The sequence below is a fragment of the Mizuhopecten yessoensis genome, unplaced genomic scaffold (genome assembly GCF_002113885.1).
Source record: "Mizuhopecten yessoensis strain PY_sf001 unplaced genomic scaffold, ASM211388v2 scaffold10961, whole genome shotgun sequence".
Taxonomy (NCBI): domain Eukaryota; kingdom Metazoa; phylum Mollusca; class Bivalvia; order Pectinida; family Pectinidae; genus Mizuhopecten; species Mizuhopecten yessoensis.
This window is the reverse complement of record NW_018408808.1, coordinates 455177-473776: the sequence shown is the minus strand read 5'-3', so window position 1 is coordinate 473776 and position 18600 is coordinate 455177. Positions and strand designations below refer to the sequence as shown.

The 18600-nt window shown below is 35.8% G+C and overlaps 1 protein-coding gene across 2 annotated transcripts in view; it reads right to left on the bottom strand.

Annotated features, from left to right (window-relative positions):
• Window positions 1–444: 444 nt before the first annotated feature.
• LOC110464107 (protein slit-like) overlaps window positions 445–18600 on the bottom strand; it is a 123544-nt gene continuing 105388 nt past the window's right edge. The window contains exons 21-35 of one of the 2 annotated variants that reach the window (XM_021519161.1): window positions 18409–18572; window positions 17116–17175; window positions 16735–16867; window positions 16352–16420; window positions 15866–15937; window positions 14346–14417; window positions 13851–13922; window positions 11863–12035; window positions 10711–10927; window positions 9694–9848; window positions 9300–9393; window positions 8587–8873; window positions 7873–8352; window positions 6546–6746; window positions 445–6023 (exon numbers count right to left, since the gene is read on the bottom strand). In XM_021519161.1, the coding sequence (XP_021374836.1) occupies window positions 5785–6023; window positions 6546–6746; window positions 7873–8352; window positions 8587–8873; window positions 9300–9393; window positions 9694–9848; window positions 10711–10927; window positions 11863–12035; window positions 13851–13922; window positions 14346–14417; window positions 15866–15937; window positions 16352–16420; window positions 16735–16867; window positions 17116–17175; window positions 18409–18572 (2488 nt within the window). In that variant the 3' untranslated portion in view covers window positions 445–5784. The remainder of the gene's footprint in view (window positions 6024–6545; window positions 6747–7872; window positions 8353–8586; window positions 8874–9299; window positions 9394–9693; window positions 9849–10710; window positions 10928–11862; window positions 12036–13850; window positions 13923–14345; window positions 14418–15865; window positions 15938–16351; window positions 16421–16734; window positions 16868–17115; window positions 17176–18408; window positions 18573–18600) is intronic. The other variant, XM_021519162.1, reaches the window with a different exon arrangement.

Sequence of the window (18600 nt, the reverse complement as noted above, 5' to 3'; positions counted from 1 at the left end):
ACGCTGGTCCGGACAAGAACTTCACTAAAGCTTACGGGTTACTTATGTTTTATGTATTTTTATAGATACATGAAGTATGAATAAACAGCTTGTTCCGTATCATTTTCATATCCGTACAGTAAACGTCAAAAATGTCTTACAATTGTCCGTGTAGAAACTTTTGAACGACTGGAACATCTTGATGAAACTCTTTGGTAGATTGAAGCATCTATGACTGAATGTTGTCAATTACCATTCTCAGGTTGATGACCCGGAGGTCAAGGTCAAAGAATGATGTCAAATCACTTGTGGCTTATGTTAAGTTACCTAATTTCTTATTGGACAATGAAGAAATTACGGATGAATTGATTGACTGGAGATGAATACGTCTTGACTTGTGACTACCCCTAAAGACTCGGTTACTGTGTGAAACATATAACTCAACAAAAAGAACATAACAACAAAAACGTTATAAAATAAAATTTATTTTATATACGACAGGTTACCAGCAGCCATTCAACCAGCTGATGGCAATGTAAGTTATTTTAAGAAATACGACTTGACGGTGTTTTGTTTGTTCACGACGTCTACATGTAAGTGACCAAATTACTGGTTGCGTTAGTTTAACATTTAACGTCGGTATCAATTCAGCAACACAAATATCAATTCCAGATTGTAACTCACAAAAACGACAGTCGCTAACATTGAGGGTTTTAACGAAGGACAGATAATAGTTCATCATTTTTTCTATCCAGTAACGTCAAAACATTACCGATATTTTTCACCTATTACAGAGTACTGATACGTGAAAAAAAGTTCATTATTTCCCTTGTTTTATACTGAAAAACAAAGCAAGAAAAGGTTCAAGAAATACATACTGTGAAATCACTAATTTACGTGGGTTTTTTAATTGCGTTGATTTCGTGGGTAATCTGAATCCGCGAATTTTTAGGTCCACAAAGTCATTTCAAGTTTAATGTAAAGCAGTTCTTCTTTTGAGTGGGTACTCGTAATCCACAAATTCATGTACCTATGAAAGGGTGTTTTGTCGGGAAGCTACGGAACATAGGACCCCGCGAAAATACTTGATTTCACAGTAGTTCAGTAATGTATCTGAGAATAAGACTTTAATTCTCTTTTCTAGTACCACCAAACGTCACTAACAATTATTCAAGAAATACAAAGAATTACTGAGAATGTTAATTATTTCTCTTGTCTAGTACCGACAAATATCACCAATAAACATTAGCAACAAAAGTTCACAAATTTTACAGATTACTGAGAATATTCAATTATTTCTCATTGTCTTTTGTCTACAAACATTACCAACAAAAGTTCACCAATTTTACAAATTACTGAGAATATTAAATTATTTCCCATCGTCTTTTGTCGACAAACATTACCAACAAAAGTTCACCAAATACAATGTACTGAGAGTAACCATCAAAAATTCCCCAATGACAAATTACTGAGAACATTACCAACAAAAGTTCACAAATTTTACAAATTACTGAGAATATTCAATTATTTCCTGTTGTCTTTTCACGACAAATATTACCAACAAAAGTTCACCAACATGTATTTAACAGTACTGACCTCTACGGGACAAGTCCAAGGCTATCAGATAGATTTCCCTATAAAACTATGTTATCCCAGGGACCTGGTCTCCAGAAAATATGTGTGGAGTGAGCTGCAAATTATAATGGGCTTATACCAAAAGGTGTACTCGAACTGCCGGGAGATCTTCTTCAATTTCAAGAGAGACTCAAAGGGACTCATGTTTAATTTGTTTAATAAACAAGGGGATAACTTAAAATCGATTTTTTTGGAAATGCCTGAACGATGTTAAAAGTTATACACAAATTCTTATATTAACCAAAAAGATATTTCTTTCAGTCGGCTTTCATCTGACAAGATTAAAAGGTTGCCCCATAACAAACTGATGCACGGGGTAGTAGTGATGGTTATGGGGAAGTGATGGTCAGGTACATGTATACCTGTCCACAGTGCAATATCTATTTATAATGTCGTGAGCAGGAAAGTTATACAGAATCAATGTCTAGAATAAGAGAAATAAAGGAAACATAATAATAACAACGATTAAATGCAGCTGCTTTAAAAGAAATGAACATTGTCGGATTCCATGTGTAACAAATAAAAACAATAATTCAATTAAAACAAGTCAACAGTTTACAGCAAATCAGACCACCAACAGACTGTGAGGAAACCCATATATTTGTTAACTTATTCACCCCTGAAGACAAAATTCAACTCTTCCCATTCAAAGGTTGGAATAGTCCATCATGACATTTCAGGGGTGTATGAGTTAAGGTAACCTAGAGATTCAATGATATACATACATGTAATACGAAATTAATGTTAGCATTAATTTGGTCAAATGAGATTGTGAGTTCTGAGCATCAAAATTCACATTTATATCTGGAGAGTTTAAAAGTTTCGTGAGAGTTTGAATATTTCAATAATTCTAGGCAAGTAAGAATTTGAATTATTTTTCAAACATCTGTTTCAGAAAAGAATTCCTGTCTTTTTCTAGTAGTACATTGTAAATAGAAAGCCGGTGAAAAGCACAGGGGAGATAATTGAACCATTGACCTGACGTGGACAGGGATTTAGAGGAAATATTGATGGTTAACCAAAATCATATTAGTCAAGTGATCAAACATAAATACCAATCTCATTAGTTCTATCTGCAGCAGAAATAAATTAATTACACTAAGAATGAGGTCACATCCTGAATTACCTATACAGACGTTAGCCCATAGTATTAATCAAATCACAAGAAAATACTCACCTGTAGGGCATACAGGATATTATTAATTACAATATCTGAAGTCATTTTGTCGCCCTTCACAAATCATTTCGAATAAAAAGTGTCAGATGCTCAATATATGTTAGCCAGTCATTTTATTAGAAAATTTAAAAAACAAAATGGTATAAATGTTATTTGATGAAATGTTAGTTTTTCCTGACATGAGAAATATGTGTGTGGTACATAAAAAACTGAGAGCATGCTATATAACAACATTCAATTAACATTTAACATCTTGATGTTATATTCATATGTTATTTCTAGTAAACCAGTAAACGAACTATGCATGCAGGTTTTCTTGAATCCATGCCTTGAAATACTTGTGCAATATAAACGATATGAAATAGATAAATCAAAATATACATCCTGGTTTGATTATTAAGACACTATCAAAACTGTACCCTGGGTTATCTACTTAACTCATTCACCCTTGAAGACACATATGAACTCTTCCAATTCAAAGGTTGGAATAGTTCATTATGAAATATCAGGGGTGAATGAGTTAATGGTGTAAATAAATTTACCTGCTCAAAGTCTTTAATAAAAAATACTTAAATGTTCATTCAATTTCCTAATTGAAATATCAGAACTAGCAGTGAAAAAATCCTGAAATCAATTTTACTTTTCATTTTTTTCTGATTGTAAATATAAAAAAATGCCAACTTTCCAAAATTGAATATATGGTCAACCCTTCCAGATGCTGTCTGTTCAAGCCAATACTTTTAAGAAAATACCCGATGCCTATTTTAATAATATTTTTGTCACTTTGATCGAATTAAACGTTAACACTTTAAACCAATTAAGATATCACTATGGTCAAGCAAACACTGGAAACCTATACAAGTATTCCCCCATCATCTAAATACTGGACACCTGTATAAGCCATGTTTATCGTATGTTCTGATCGTTAAACGTGCAGTAAACAAAGACTTGTCGAAACCCCTCTAGCATCCAGCTATCCACTAATAAAAATAAAATAAAAATGGAATTTTATCTAGGATATCCTATGACAAATTCACATGTATTTTTGTCAAAATTCCCCCAAAACAATATTTGCTTATCTTGTTAATGTTTCTTAAATAAAGAGAAAAAATACATGATTTTTGTCATTTTTTTTTACGTTATTGCTGGTCATGATAAATAAGAGATTTAGCAAGTAAGATAGACATCAAAACTGTAAACCAAATGTTAGAATTATTCAATAACTGATATCGGATTTTTAAAATATGACTTTGTGACTTCAGTATTACAGATCCAGGTATTTTTATATGACCTTGACCCCTATGTGTACGAAATATAAAACGGTCAATAAATAGATTCACAGGCAACTATGTTTAGTACATGGCATGACAACCTGGTCAACATGTTGCTGACCAACGGTAATCTTAGGACTGACACTGATCAACACATTTCTGACCAATGGTCATCTTAGGACTGACCCGTGTATCTACAGTCACCATAGGTCAATCCACGACTGATGAACATGACCATCATATATAAATAGATATATTATCAGAAACTTAATTTATGTACATATGTTACACAAAAGACTTACATAAAGCAATATCTTCGTTTCAATTAAGCGTCCCGTCCCTTTTATCGCAATTTCACAAATTGTTCAACACACGTCCTACTCACAATAACAGTTTTTACTGGCTTTGCTTCATTTGACGACCGACCACAACAATATGAATATCATATTTTGTGGTTGTGAAATATTTGTCCTCCTTTATTCTTACAAATTAACCAACGACATCTTAAATTGTATTGTCCCATTTTACCACCTGTCATCAAGCCATAATTAACCTTACAACGGTGAAAAAACATACAAGCACTATTGTGATCGTAAATGTACAATTATGTAGGATTTTATCATTCACCCCTACATTTCTAAACTGGACTTGCCCAGTCTTTGATTTGGTAAGGTACAAATGTGACTTTAGGGGTGAACAGGTTAAGCTATCATGTTTTTGTCTGCCTGGATGTCAAGCCCATACTTATCACCAAATATAAGATTGGCAACCTGTTACTATTCACAACACAAGTGATTAAACCATCGCATGATGAAATTCATATCCATACGTAACCAACTGTTCGTTCTACATCCTCGTACACCGAAATCTTCCTAGAGATGCGTAGGTAGATGAAAAGTACTCGTCCACATGACACAGTCACATGCAATTGTTACATGCAATATTCCCGTATTTATAAAACATTGTTGTGATTAAATTAACTGCCGCCTACACTGTCCTGGCACCTGTTCAATCACATGTTCAGGGGCACGGCAGAGTATTGAGTGGGCACGTCCATATAGTTTTATATGTCTTCCACACATTCACTAAATGTCAAAGTGTCTACACTTTTATTAAACTCCAACACTTCTCTAACTTTTATATTTAACTGTCAAATGTCTGAAGTTACGGTACACTCATACCAGCACACAGTCACAATAAGCAAGGCAGAGAAGTGAAGTCTGTAATTTTCTTCTGAGGTCCCTATAGTACAACTTTCTTCTTATTGTACATGTGAAGTTCATTTTCTCTTGTGAGTTAACTAAATATTGTAGGTCCAATAACTCACAAAAAGTTTGGTGCCGTGACCAAGAGTCCTTCCAATAACTCACAAAACTTTGGCGCCAGAACCAGGTGTCATTACAATAGCTCGCGTAAGTTTGGTGCCGTGACCAGGTGTCATTCCAATAATTCACAAAAGTTTGGTGTCTTGACCAGGCGTCATTCAAATCACTCACAAAAGTTTGGTGCCGTGACCAGGATCTTGCAATGGCCACTTTGATCCTTCTACCTCTGTTATCTAACATTATCTTAACACAGCTATCTTCAAAATGTCCATAAACGACAGCCAGATTATAACGAAATGTCAACCCTCTTCAGAATTCAAGTCTGACCTTCATCTGTGGAAGATTGTTATTAATCTAGCTCTTTATAGTTAGAAATCTCAGCTGTTTTGTGTTACATTTAATTTGAGAATGAACACTTGTGACAACTGCATTTGCGAATGATTTGTATTTTGTACATGTGACTGGTTCCATTTTGACAGTACAATCGGATCTTCCTATTTTTAATTTTGGTTGGTTTACAGCATCGCTTTCCACATGATCCTTCACATCGACGGAACTTTATTCGGGACCGTGATTTACAGTTTGTCTTCGGATGTGTGTAATAACTTCGGAAAACTTTAGGCTTACAGGAAGGCGCTAGAATTAAAAAAAAGCATGTATCAGAGAAAAATAGAACTCATGCAGCCTTATCTGTTTTACAGTTACAACTGAAGAGAAAGCATGTAGTCTATATATAGACAAGGTAGTCGTTACACTACATTTTAATTTGGAGTCTTATTCTCTCTTTACCGTTTCACCCCTATGCAACTTTAGTAAACTCTCCCATGCATCGATCTGGATGATTCCATTATGGTCTACAGTGGTAAAAGGGCTAACATTGTCAGATAATTTGATTCTGTCCTGCAAATCATTATCCTTACAGAATTTGAACACATCAATAAGTCGACATTTCCATCAAGTCTGGCAGGTTTTACTGGCCTCCATGTAAAAAAAAAAAAAAATGATGAGTACTGTCAACAGGAGTTTTTTTTATTTGAATTTTAAGACATATCTAGTTATCAGAATGATTCGCATTGCAAAGTGAAAGTTGAAACATATTTTGACATATAACCCAAGTTTTTATTTTTTTCGCAACGTCATCTCCCGGCGTCAACTTACCAACATCACAGAAGCGGCCTGAGTATCCTTGGTTACATTTGCATCTGTAGCCCTGACGCTTTTTACGGGGTTTACAGCGACCCTTCTGACACTGGTTGTTGAGACATGGGTCAACCTTACATCCCGGCATTATCTTACGATTTAACTTCGACGACATGAAATCCATCAATTTGTTGTTGATGTATACGGACTGGTAACAACCTGTTAGAGAAACCGAACCATGAGGGTTATTCCATATTTAATTGTATGGGGGTAACAACCTATTAGAGAAACCAAACCATGAGGGTTATTCCATATTTAATTGTATGGGGGTAACAACTTATTAGAGAAAACCGAACCATGAGGGTTATTCCATATTTAACAGTATGGGGGGTAACAACTTATTAGAGAAAACTGAACCATGAGGGTTATTCCATATTTAATTGTATGGGGGTAACAACCTATTAGAGAAACCAAACCATGAGGGTTATTCCATATTTAATTGAATGGGGGTAACAACTTATTAGAGAAAACCGAACCATGCGGGTTATTCCATATTTAACAGTATGGGGGGAAACAACTTATTAGAGAAAACTGAACCATGATGGTTATTCCATATTTAATTGTATGGGGGTAACAACCTATTAGAGAAAACCGAACCATGAGGGTTATTCCATTTTGAATCGTATGGGGGTAACAACCTACTAGAGAAACCAAACTGTGAGGGTTATTCCATATTTAACAGTATGGGGGGTAACAACCAAGTAGAGAAACCAAACTGTGTGGGTTATTTCATTTTTAATCGTATGGGGGAGGTGGGAGGAACAAGTGTAAATACATTATGTGTCAGTGGGTTGAGTCCAGACTTGCCTATCAATCAGTTTTTATATTTTATTGTAAGCAGGGCATCTGAAATGTGCCTCCTATTACTGCCATACACATACCAAGGAAACCACCACCAAATCAGAATATCTCAAATGATTCAATCCACCACTTTCAAAGATGGAAAACTTATTTGAAACACAAGAGAAAACTATGTTGATGCCATATTATCAGATTTTTTTAAAACAAGAGAATTATTTTAGAATTACATGTATAACAGATTGTGCTGTTTCTTCTTGTTGTTTTGAAAATATTTAAATTAAAGCTGACAATAGGAAAATCTCTCTCTTTTAACATGTTACAGAATTTATTTTTTTAAAACATATTGCTGAAAGAAATCTGAATAAGCAACATCAGTTGACAATTAAATAAAATCATTATAACCTACATTTGATCTTTTCCAATTCAAAGGTTGGAATAGTTCATTATGAAATTACAGGGGTGAATGAATTAATATTAGACTTACCTCTAAAACTAGATTCACTTCGAATGTGAAATTTACTCCGTGCTCGAGCGCTGACATCTGGTGGCAGACCCCCAAAGTAAACATCGTCGTTTATGTTGAGGAAGTCACGGTCGCCCTGGTTGACGACAGATCGGGACACTCCACCGTCCACTCTCATCGTAAAATTACGTCGGTTCAGCATCAACTCGATGTAGTGGATACGATCGTCGTTTACCTCAACGTAACTAAATATGTAACTGAACATGGTAGAAGTGGGAGTGTTCCCCACATAAAAACTGATACCCACTCGGCCACGGAACAGCTCCACAGCCAAGTGTTGTTCCTGACCAGTGTAGAAGATAAGGCCCGAGTCCGACTCGGTTTTCATGACGATTGTGATATTAACCCATGACTCAAAGTCTAACTTGGGCCACTGGATGTAGGAGTCGGTGTCTAGGAAGGAAACGCTTGTCATCTTCTCGCACATCTTCCCGGAGAATCCTGAAATTATACAAATGTCCTTTAGATTTCTAAACTTGGGCAATTATATTAATTTTTACTTCAAAATGAATGACCCTTCAGCCACATAAGATTAATGGAAGGGTAAGAAAAAGCCTTGCAGCTAAAAATGTTTGCGGAAAAAATGTCATATTCGATAAAAATATTTTGGCTCCCTTTGAGGCCAGGAAACACAGCTTCAATGTAGACTGTATAACATCCCCTCAAGTTCCTTACCAGGTGCACACTGACACATGTAGTCTTGCGATCCTTTGGGTTTGTAGCAGACACCATTGTTCTGACACTCGTGGTTACGACAGGCTCCGGGCGCCGAGTAGTCATTGCTGTAGTACATGTCGATGGGTGGGATCTCACAGTACTTGCCTGTGTAACCACGGAGACAGGTACACGTGTACTTGCCCAGCAGGTCGACACACCGCGCTCCATTTTGACAGATGTGTGACTGACAGTCGTCGATGTCCTCAGAACAATTCTTTCCTGTGTAGCCCGCCGTACAATCACACCTGAATCAACATTAAGAAACGGTGGAACCATTGATACTTTAACTTAGATAGTATAGCACATATTCGGTTCTACAATAACACTCAGTACTTATGTAACAGGAGATAGAGAAATGCAACGGTCAGACTGGGATTCAAACCTGGGACCCTTCAAACTCTTGACAGACGCTCTACCAATTGAGCTACCTGGTCACTGGTGATCGACCCAGTCCAATTACATTTACAAGAAAAACTTAATCATATTTGTAGTGTGTCTAACATGACATATTAAGATTACAAGCTACAACAGATTCCAACAGACCATGTAGCAGCATTACTGACAAGATCTCCCCATAAACTGGCATTCATCTTCTATATAAATATTACATGCTTATTGGCACACAAAATGTTGCGGGAATGCCAAGCTTTGTTGACAATTTTGTTACTAACCTGTAATCGGAGACTAACGGCACACACACGGCCCCATTCTGACAATAATTCTCTTCACCCGTACAATACTGGACCTCATTTTCGCATTGCTTTCCTACAAAGTAAAATGTTATGATAAATCTTGTTTAATAAAGCAAATTACTTTTGACCATTTCACAATTTTAAACCAAGTGTCCTGTCATTGTGCTAAAATTGGTATGGGCTTGAGAAAGCGTCCACAAAAATCAATTTCCTATCTTTTGTAAAAAAGGATATCTTTTAAAATAAATTTTCTAATTTTCATCACAAAAAATGTAAACCTGTTTACATAACCACCTATGGTATATCTTCTCTGACAATACCTAATCTGAAGACACAAGCATCGTAATGGACAAATCTTTAAGAATAAATATACCTTTGTAGCCCATCGCACACTGGCAGGAGAATCCCTCGACAAGGTCGATACAGGTGGCACCATTCTGACAGGAAGTGGCCTCGCAGTCGTTAACATTCGTGGAGCAGCGCTCGTCTTCGAACCCCGGCCGACAGCGACAGCTGAAAGAAGAGGTGCTACAATAAAATTGGGACTCGGTTAATGATTGGTTAGGTAAGCACATGTCATACAAAGCCATCCTCGATATCCAGGGGTTACGCTCACTTTGGCTCTCTGCACTCCTGGAATATGTCATAGCAAAATTGAAGGCTCAGTGTGAACCACCTTGTTGATGAGACAAGAAGACTAGTTAGGAATCTCGTGGTCACGTAACGGTAAAAATTGACAGGCTTTGAAGTCGAGTGTCGCTCCTTTGTAATCTTCAAAGGACAGGTACCAGCGTAGTGATTGGTCAGTTATTTTTAACCGAGAACAATCAAACTGCTACCTTCGTGCCTTCAATTTTGCTATGACATATTCCAGGGGTGCAGAGAGCTTAAGTGAGCGTAACTCCTGGAGTTTTAAGGATGTACAAAGCACGCCTATACTGATCTTTACAAGATGGAAAGTCTGCGAGTAGGACAGTCTCGTCTCAAGGAAGCAAAGAAAAGAAATAAATAAAAACAAACAAAACTAAAAACAAACCTCAACAAGTGAAAATGGACAAGTCTAAATTGCTGTGTTTATAAGTTTAGATTAGAACATAGATTAACTTCACCATGAAAAACAAATTTGAAATGAAAATAACGGAAAATAGATATTTTTGAAAGTAAATAAACTGAAAATGACATCTCGAATAAATATGATTTAGACCAATATTTTATTCTTTCATAATCAGATTTGACATTACACAAGTTACAAGTACATATAGTAGGCCCTAACAGGCTTGATTACCCAATTCAGACAAAGTTTCTGTGATATACAGGGTTCATTTAGGAAAAGTTAAATTATTTTGGTAAATGTTTGTTTAAGTCGTGAAGAGACACAACTTGTACTTACTTGAATCTTCCGTGGTTGAGGACCTCACAGAAACCGTCATTCATGCATGGATTTCCAAAACAGGCGTTGATTTCATTCTCGCATCGTTGCCCATGGTAACCAGGTGTACAGTCGCAGGTAAAGTTTTTGAAGTCCCTGACTCTACACATTCCATTATGGAGACAAGGATTCTGGTGACAGGCGTTACATTTAGCCGCCACAGCCAAACTGTCTGGGTCTGTTGGGGAGAAACACAAAAAACATAATCCAATAAAAAAAATATCTGAGAAAAAAACTCTGCTGAAAAACAATTCTCGGTTTGTTTTCATAGAAATCGAGTTCAGTTTTCTTCAAATTTAGATATTGAGGGTTTTCCATATATACAAGCAGTGATGTAATTTTGGCAGAGCTGTCGTTATGGGTTTTATCACATAATATGATTCATACATTGCGGACTGAGTGCGGGGCAAATAGTAAATAGTTCTTGGATCGGATAACAAAACATTTTCTACAAAAAAAATGGTTTTAGATATAAAAGGTAAATGGGAGCCTGAAATGTTATACATCTCACAATGATGAAGAGCCAAAAAGCTTCAATTATTCCCCCCCCCCCCCAGCCTTAAACATAAAAGACGCATATTTAATGCTGCATCTGTATATAAGGCATTGCATCTCTCATAAGAAATATTTCATCTCTAACTTCCGCAAGGATAACAATCATTTCATGTATTTTCACAGCATTCCACAATATTTGAGATGAAGTAACATACACATACCAAAATAAATCAAAACTAACTTGAGTTACTCCCCTTTGAATGGTAAGCAGTGTTGTTAAACTTGGACCCCTTTCAGGTATCCAGTTCAATTGGTTCGTCAGTTTTTAAATGTAACATTTTCGATATTAATCCTGGCGGACCTGCAAATGTTTATGCAGGCCTTGTAAGGCTTTGTCACCGCTCGCCTGAAAGCAGCATCAGATTACTAGGTCTGACCTTATTTCATAAACAAATAACCCTGATCCAACCGGTCCAACCGTTTGGATAAATGAAAGCAGTCTACATGTATTGTCGAAACTTTTGACTGGTAACCACATACATGAACACTCTGCCATTAATCCATTTTGAAGATATATTTTGTTTGTTTTTTATTTTTCAGCAGAATTAAGTGAATTACCTGCGGTCTGACTGCACTGAAAGGCCGCAGGAGGGGTGGTAAGTATGAGCTTGTTGACCATCGACGCAGGTCCAGCACAGCCAGCTATCCCAGGCTCCATGTAATCATTCTTAATATAGTCCACCAACCACTTCAGGTTACAGTCGCAGTACAGCGGGTTCTCACCGAGGGCCCTGAAATAGTACATGTTGGGATTTAATACAAGGGTTTCTCACCGAGGGCTCTGAAACAGTACGTGTTGGGATTTAATACAAGGGATTCTCACCGAGGGTCCTGAAACAGTACATGTTGGGATTTAATACAAGGGATTCTCACAAAAGGGCCCTGAAACAGTACATGTTTATTTAATAAACGGGATTCTCACAAAGGGCCCTGCAACAGTACATGTTGGGAGTTAATACACACCAAGGGCCCTGAAACAGTACATGTTAGTAGGTAATACACACTGAAGGCCCTTAACTATTACATGTTGCGACTTCATGCAACCGTTCTCACCAAGAGCCCTGAAACAGTACATGTTGTCAGTAAATATAACAGATTCTGTTCAAGGCCCTAAAACAATCTAGTTAGGTGCGAGCTCAATAATAGCATAACATTGTATAGACTAAGTCTGTACAGAGGTTCATGTACACTGTTTTTTTTATCTCCAATAGAGGGTTAATGTATGACCTTTCACCCTTTAACCTTGACCCATGACCACTAAAAGCTAGGGAGGACCTGATCTTACCACACTATGGTGTAAATATTGTTGAAAGGCTTCGTGAGATATCTTTGCACAATCTTTATAATATACATAAACGCACTGATAAAGCGATAATTTTATAACAACAATCCCTTCCCTGCCAACACACCAATTAAGTGAAAGCTTACTAAAAGGAGTAAGGGGCAGTTGATTGAAATCCAAGCTGGCCAAACAAGTCGTGCGTTCTCACCTACTCATTAACACAGGAAAAGGATTGCCTACTGCATGGTCTCTCCACAATTAATAAGAACTTAAGGATGTTTGCATCACAAAAAAAAAAAAAATGTACTTAATTATGAATTTACAACAGTTTGAGGTCCCGTGTTAATTATTTAGATGACTACGCACTCATCACCTACCTTTTGACCTTTGAAGTTAAGTTTAGTAAGAACTTAAGGATGTTTGCATCACATAAACACACCTGTTCTTATTAATGAATTTGCCTCTTTTGCATTCTGAAGATATTACAACAGTTTGAGGGCCCGTGTTAATTATTAAAACATCGGCGACCTTTTGAACTTTGAGGTACAACTGGTTACATTTGTATGGAAACATTAAAATGTTTCTATACTGCATATTATTTTCAGGTTTCCAACCATGAGTATTCTCCAAGCAGCTCCTAAGCATTTTATTAATTGACCATTTTTTGACCAACCCCCCCCCCTTTTTTTATCATACATTATAAGGGATGGATTTAGTATTTCTTTGCATGAAAAGACACTCCTTTGCAAAATATTAAATAAACTAGAAAATGTCTGGAATACATGAATGTCCCTGTCACCATGTGAAATTAGTTTCAGTGTTTGATGTTTGATGGGCCGGACATGGGCAACATTATAGGCCGGCCCACATTGTATGGCGGGGGTAAAAAAATAAAATTTCTGACATATAGAGCTGACTAGCGGTGCCTAGCTTGAGAGAAATCCTAAAAAGAAACATGCCATTTAGCCAACAGTTATCTCCAAGATCATGCATCGTGGGAATTTCTTTGAACAGCACTCTGTTGCATACCATCAGCAATGTTAATTAACTTCTTCACCCCTGAATTTTCATTATGAACTAATCCAACCTTTGAATTGGAGGAGTTCAAATGTTTCTTCAGGGGTGAATGAGTTAAAGAAACATTTCCTTTTTTATGAAAAGTGACCTCAGGTACATAAATTTCCTCTAAATCGTCAACATAAGTTACATACAAAATTCAAATTTTAATCGAAAATAGAATACTTATGAGTAGCGGTGTACTTACAAGTGTGTAAGAGAGTCAAGGTCGTTGAAAGAGCTGTAAGGAATGGTGGACAGCTGGTTTCCATGGAGAGACCTAGATGTAAGAAATATTTCTGTTTACCAAATAGGAATATCTAAACAACAATTACGAGAATTTGTGAGTTTTGATTAATAACCTTTCATATCTCATCATTGATCAAGAAATGAAGTTAAAAAATCAAAAAAAAACAATCTGCAGATACTGAACTCATGAACAAGCTATGAAAACAATTTCAAAAACATGTCTCCTGTAAGAAGATAGTATACATATATATATATATATAAACTGATAAGAAATTATACATGATCGATGTATCTGTGACGAAAAAAAAAATGAAAATATATCTTCTATTAAAAATATTCTGAAAATGTGAAAGTTATTTTCATATAAAGAACAAAATTAAAATCTCTTTTGGCCGTAAAAGTTATTCCTCTTTGTAAATAAGAAAACTGAAGTGATGATTTTAACGATACATACAATATTCGGAGTCGCCTGAGCCCGGAGAAACTGGAAGCTGCCATGCACTCTAGCTTGTTGAAGCTCAAGATTCTGAAAGTATAAATAATCAGACGTTACTTTATCATCCCTAATCGTTTCCTGTATAAATATATCTATATATGTATAAATATTAGTTATAGTCTATTATATATATAAATATGTATCATATCCGCCTGAAGAAGCCCTGGAAGGCAGAAAGGCCTAGCGGACGATCTGGAAATTTTTGTTTTTATCATATATATAAACATTAGTTATAGTCTATTATATATAAATATATATTATATCTATATATATATAAATATTAGTCATAGTCTATTATATATAAATATATATTATATCTATATATATATAAATATTAGTTATAGTCTATTATATTTCTATTTTATGTTATGTAATTAGTGTTCTCTGTTTTTCTGTGTCTCAATAAAGGAGCGGAATGCTCTAAAAATTTGACAAACTCAAATGATCTACATACACTGTTGGAATGACTTCCTTGACCCATTGATCACCTTTGATAAATTTGTATCCTACAAACATACATTTGTAAGGATACAATGTTATACCCCCCCACCCAGTTATGTCACGATCAGTAGACAGTGGCTATAGCTCCATACTGAAGGTCATTGGAGTGTATTGATAAACGGAAACAGGCAGTACATCCCTAGTTGAATAACCAATGGAGGGAGACAGCATCACAATTTCCGCAAATTCTAATGTATAATATTGAATTGATGAATATTGTATGTTTATTATTGACAGAACAGTGTGTTCTCTCAATATTAAAGTATTTCAAAGCAATCCAGGCATTAATTCAGTTTTTTTTTATCAATGAGTCACATGTGTCCATTTTTCTGTACTTCAGGAAACCGCCTACCTATTTCACTACTGTGAAGTTTTTCAAGAACAATAAATCTTACCTGCAATTACTATGTATCTGGTTTTATTATAAAATGTCAATTTTTATATCGTGTATAGAGAATTAATTTTACACAATTTCAGCATTTATTAAATTGATATACATTAATGCAATACTAATATATGTCAGTATCATTTTTATTTACATTATTTTGTAAAAATATTGTGTCTTTCATTTTTTTTTTCAAAATTCACTCCTTTTTACATAAATTTCCATTTAAAATCCTTAAAATTCTGACAACCTTTATTTTTTTTGTGGCAGAAAATTTTCTTTACTTTAAAGCAATATAACTACAAAGAAGAAATTCTACTGAGAAATGGTGACACAATCCTATTACCTTAACAGTTTTCAAGTCAAGGGATCAAATCCCTATCGCAGAAAAAAATTGTGTGAAAAAAGAAATTACAAACAAAACATTTGTTGTTTGTTTAATAACTCTTTCCTAAAGTTAATGGGCAAGCAACGAGCTCAGAGTCAGGAAAATGTTAAAACAAATTATAACTTGTCTTTGCTGGAGTTACTACAAACAGAACTGACATAATTGATTGCACTGTATAAAGGGAAACAACTCTTACAAACTTACAAGGTAGATAACTGTGTCAGGTTGGAGAAAATGCTCTCTGGGAGTGTCACAATCTTATTGTTGCTCAAATCCCTGCAAGAAAGAAACACATTTCAGAATCACTGATGTCACAAAATATTTTCTTCCGGTATATCTTTGATAAAAATGTTAACTCCTTTTTTTAAATTATTTTTAACTGGTAAATGCCAAATGAAATTAATGAAAATAATCTTTAAACAATTCCTTTCATGAAATAATTTTAACCAGTAAATGCCAAATAAAATCCATTTTTTTTTTATATTTTACTGTCCTATTAGAATAATTTGGACTTAAAAATGCCAAATAGTAATTAATAAAAACAATTTATGTAAAAATATTTTGTCAAGGACCTTTGTTAAATATTCAAATTTTATATCTTTTAAATAAAAACATCTAACTCCATATAGAAATCAGAAAAAAAAATGAACATTTCAAATTGCACATAAATGTTATATCTGATCCACTTACAGACGCTGGAGCTGACTGAGTTGACTGATGTCCATGTTCAGACTTGTGATGTTGTTCACATCCAGGTATCTGTAATCAGAAGATAAACAGAGTTATGTCCCTTTGTAAAGATCTACTCTATTATTCAGTAACTTCAGACCTTGACCAGATCCTCTTGGCTGTCTATCCCGAGACTTTCGTCTTACAGCCTGGCTAGGCCACCTTGAGTAACTGGTTGTGTATTTTTTAATTTAGCATAGCGATCCATACAAGAGTCTTTAACTACCAAACGTTTAAATGTGTCTTCAGGGGTAAATGAGTTAAACTCTCACTGGGGGTATAGCAATACTATTTGAATATTGTTACACTGCATGTTTAATTCAGTGATAGGGTGGAGGACTTACAGCTCGGTAGTGTCCAGGGGTATGTGAGGCGGAATCTCTGTCAACATCTGTCTGCTACATCTCACAACAGTTCCTGTACAGGTACACAGAGGGGGGCAGTAGGCTCGCGGGTCACAGCTACTGTCCACGGGAGCTAGGGGAGACAACTCAAAATCAGTACACCATTATCTGTAACCTCCAACCCCTCTTTTTTAAACCAATTATTTTTAACTGAACTAAGTTGTACAGAATTCTTCCAAAAACAAAGAATTGATAACAAATTGATAACAAATACAAGTATATGTTTACACAATGATGATCTGTTATCTGTGTACTAGAATGTGAGTCTATGAGCATTAAAGCTAGGCAAAGTTTTGTTTTCAAAATATTTGTGAAACTTACCAACATCTTCATCAGAACAGCATGGGGACACACCAATAGTACAACCAAGCTCATTGTTAGCTGAAAAACAAAACAATTTGTCTTACAATTTGAAATTTGAAGATATATATATACCTACTTCCGAATATATTAATTGATTATACCGTCCTATCAAAAATACACTTCATATTTAGGTTTGATCATAAAACCTTGTGTTCACATTCAAATTACGAAGTGATCAAAAGAGATCTCCTTCACACATAAATCTACAGTAATCACACGAGCTTAACTTCACAAACAAAGTCTGCAGTGATCACACAAGCTTACCTTCACAAACAAAGTCTGCAATGATCACACGACCTTACCTTCACAAACAAAGTCTGCAGTGATCACACGAGCTTACCTTCACAAACAAAGTCTGCAGTAATCACATGAGCTTACCTTCACAAACAAAGCCTGCAGTGATCACACGAGCTTACCTTCAAACAAAGTCTGCAGTAATCACACAAGCTTACCTTCACAAACAAAGTCTACAGTAATCACACAAGCTTACCTTCACAAACAAAGTCTGCAGTGATCACACAAGCTTACCTTCACAAAAAAAGTCTGCAGTGATCACATGAGCTTACCTTCACAAACACAGTCTACAGTGATCACACAAGCTTACCTTCACAAAGAAAGTCTGCAGTGATCACATGAGCTTACCTTCACAAAGAAAGTCTGAAGTGATCACACGAGCTTACCTTCACAAACAAAGTCTGCAGTGATCACACAAGCTCACCTTCACAAACAAAGTCTGCAGTGATCACACAAGCTTACCTTCACAAACAAAGTCTGCAGTGATCACATGAACCTACCTTCACAAAGAAAGTCTGCAGTAATCAAACGAGCTTACCTTCACAAACAAAGTCTACAGTAATCACACAAGCTTACCTTCACAAACAAAGTCTGCAGTGATCACACGAACCTACCTTCACAAATAAAGTCTGCAGTAATCACACAAGCTTACCTTCACAAACAAAGTCTACAGTAATCACACAAGCTTAACCTTCACAAACAAAGTCTGCAGTGATCACACGAGCTTACCTTCACAAACAAAGTCTACAGTAATCACACGAGCTTACCTTCACAAACACAGTCTACAGTGATCACACGAGCTTACCTTCACAAACAAAGTCTGCAGTGATCACACGAGCTTACCTTCACAAACAAAGTCTGCAATGATCACACGAGCTTACCTTCACAAACAAAGTCTACAGTGATCACACAAGCTTACCTTCACAAACAAAGTCTACAGTGATCACACAAGCTTACCTTCACAAACAAAGTCTGCAGTGCGAATGTCATGGATGGGAGAATCCTTCAGGTTGTGTGGGGAGAAACAGGTGGGGCTCCCTGTGATGACGTTTACTCGTTTTAACCAGTCAGAAAACCAGCCCAGGTGACAGTTACAGGTGAACGGATTCGCCTCTAGATTCCTGAAACCAAAATCGAACAATACTAAAA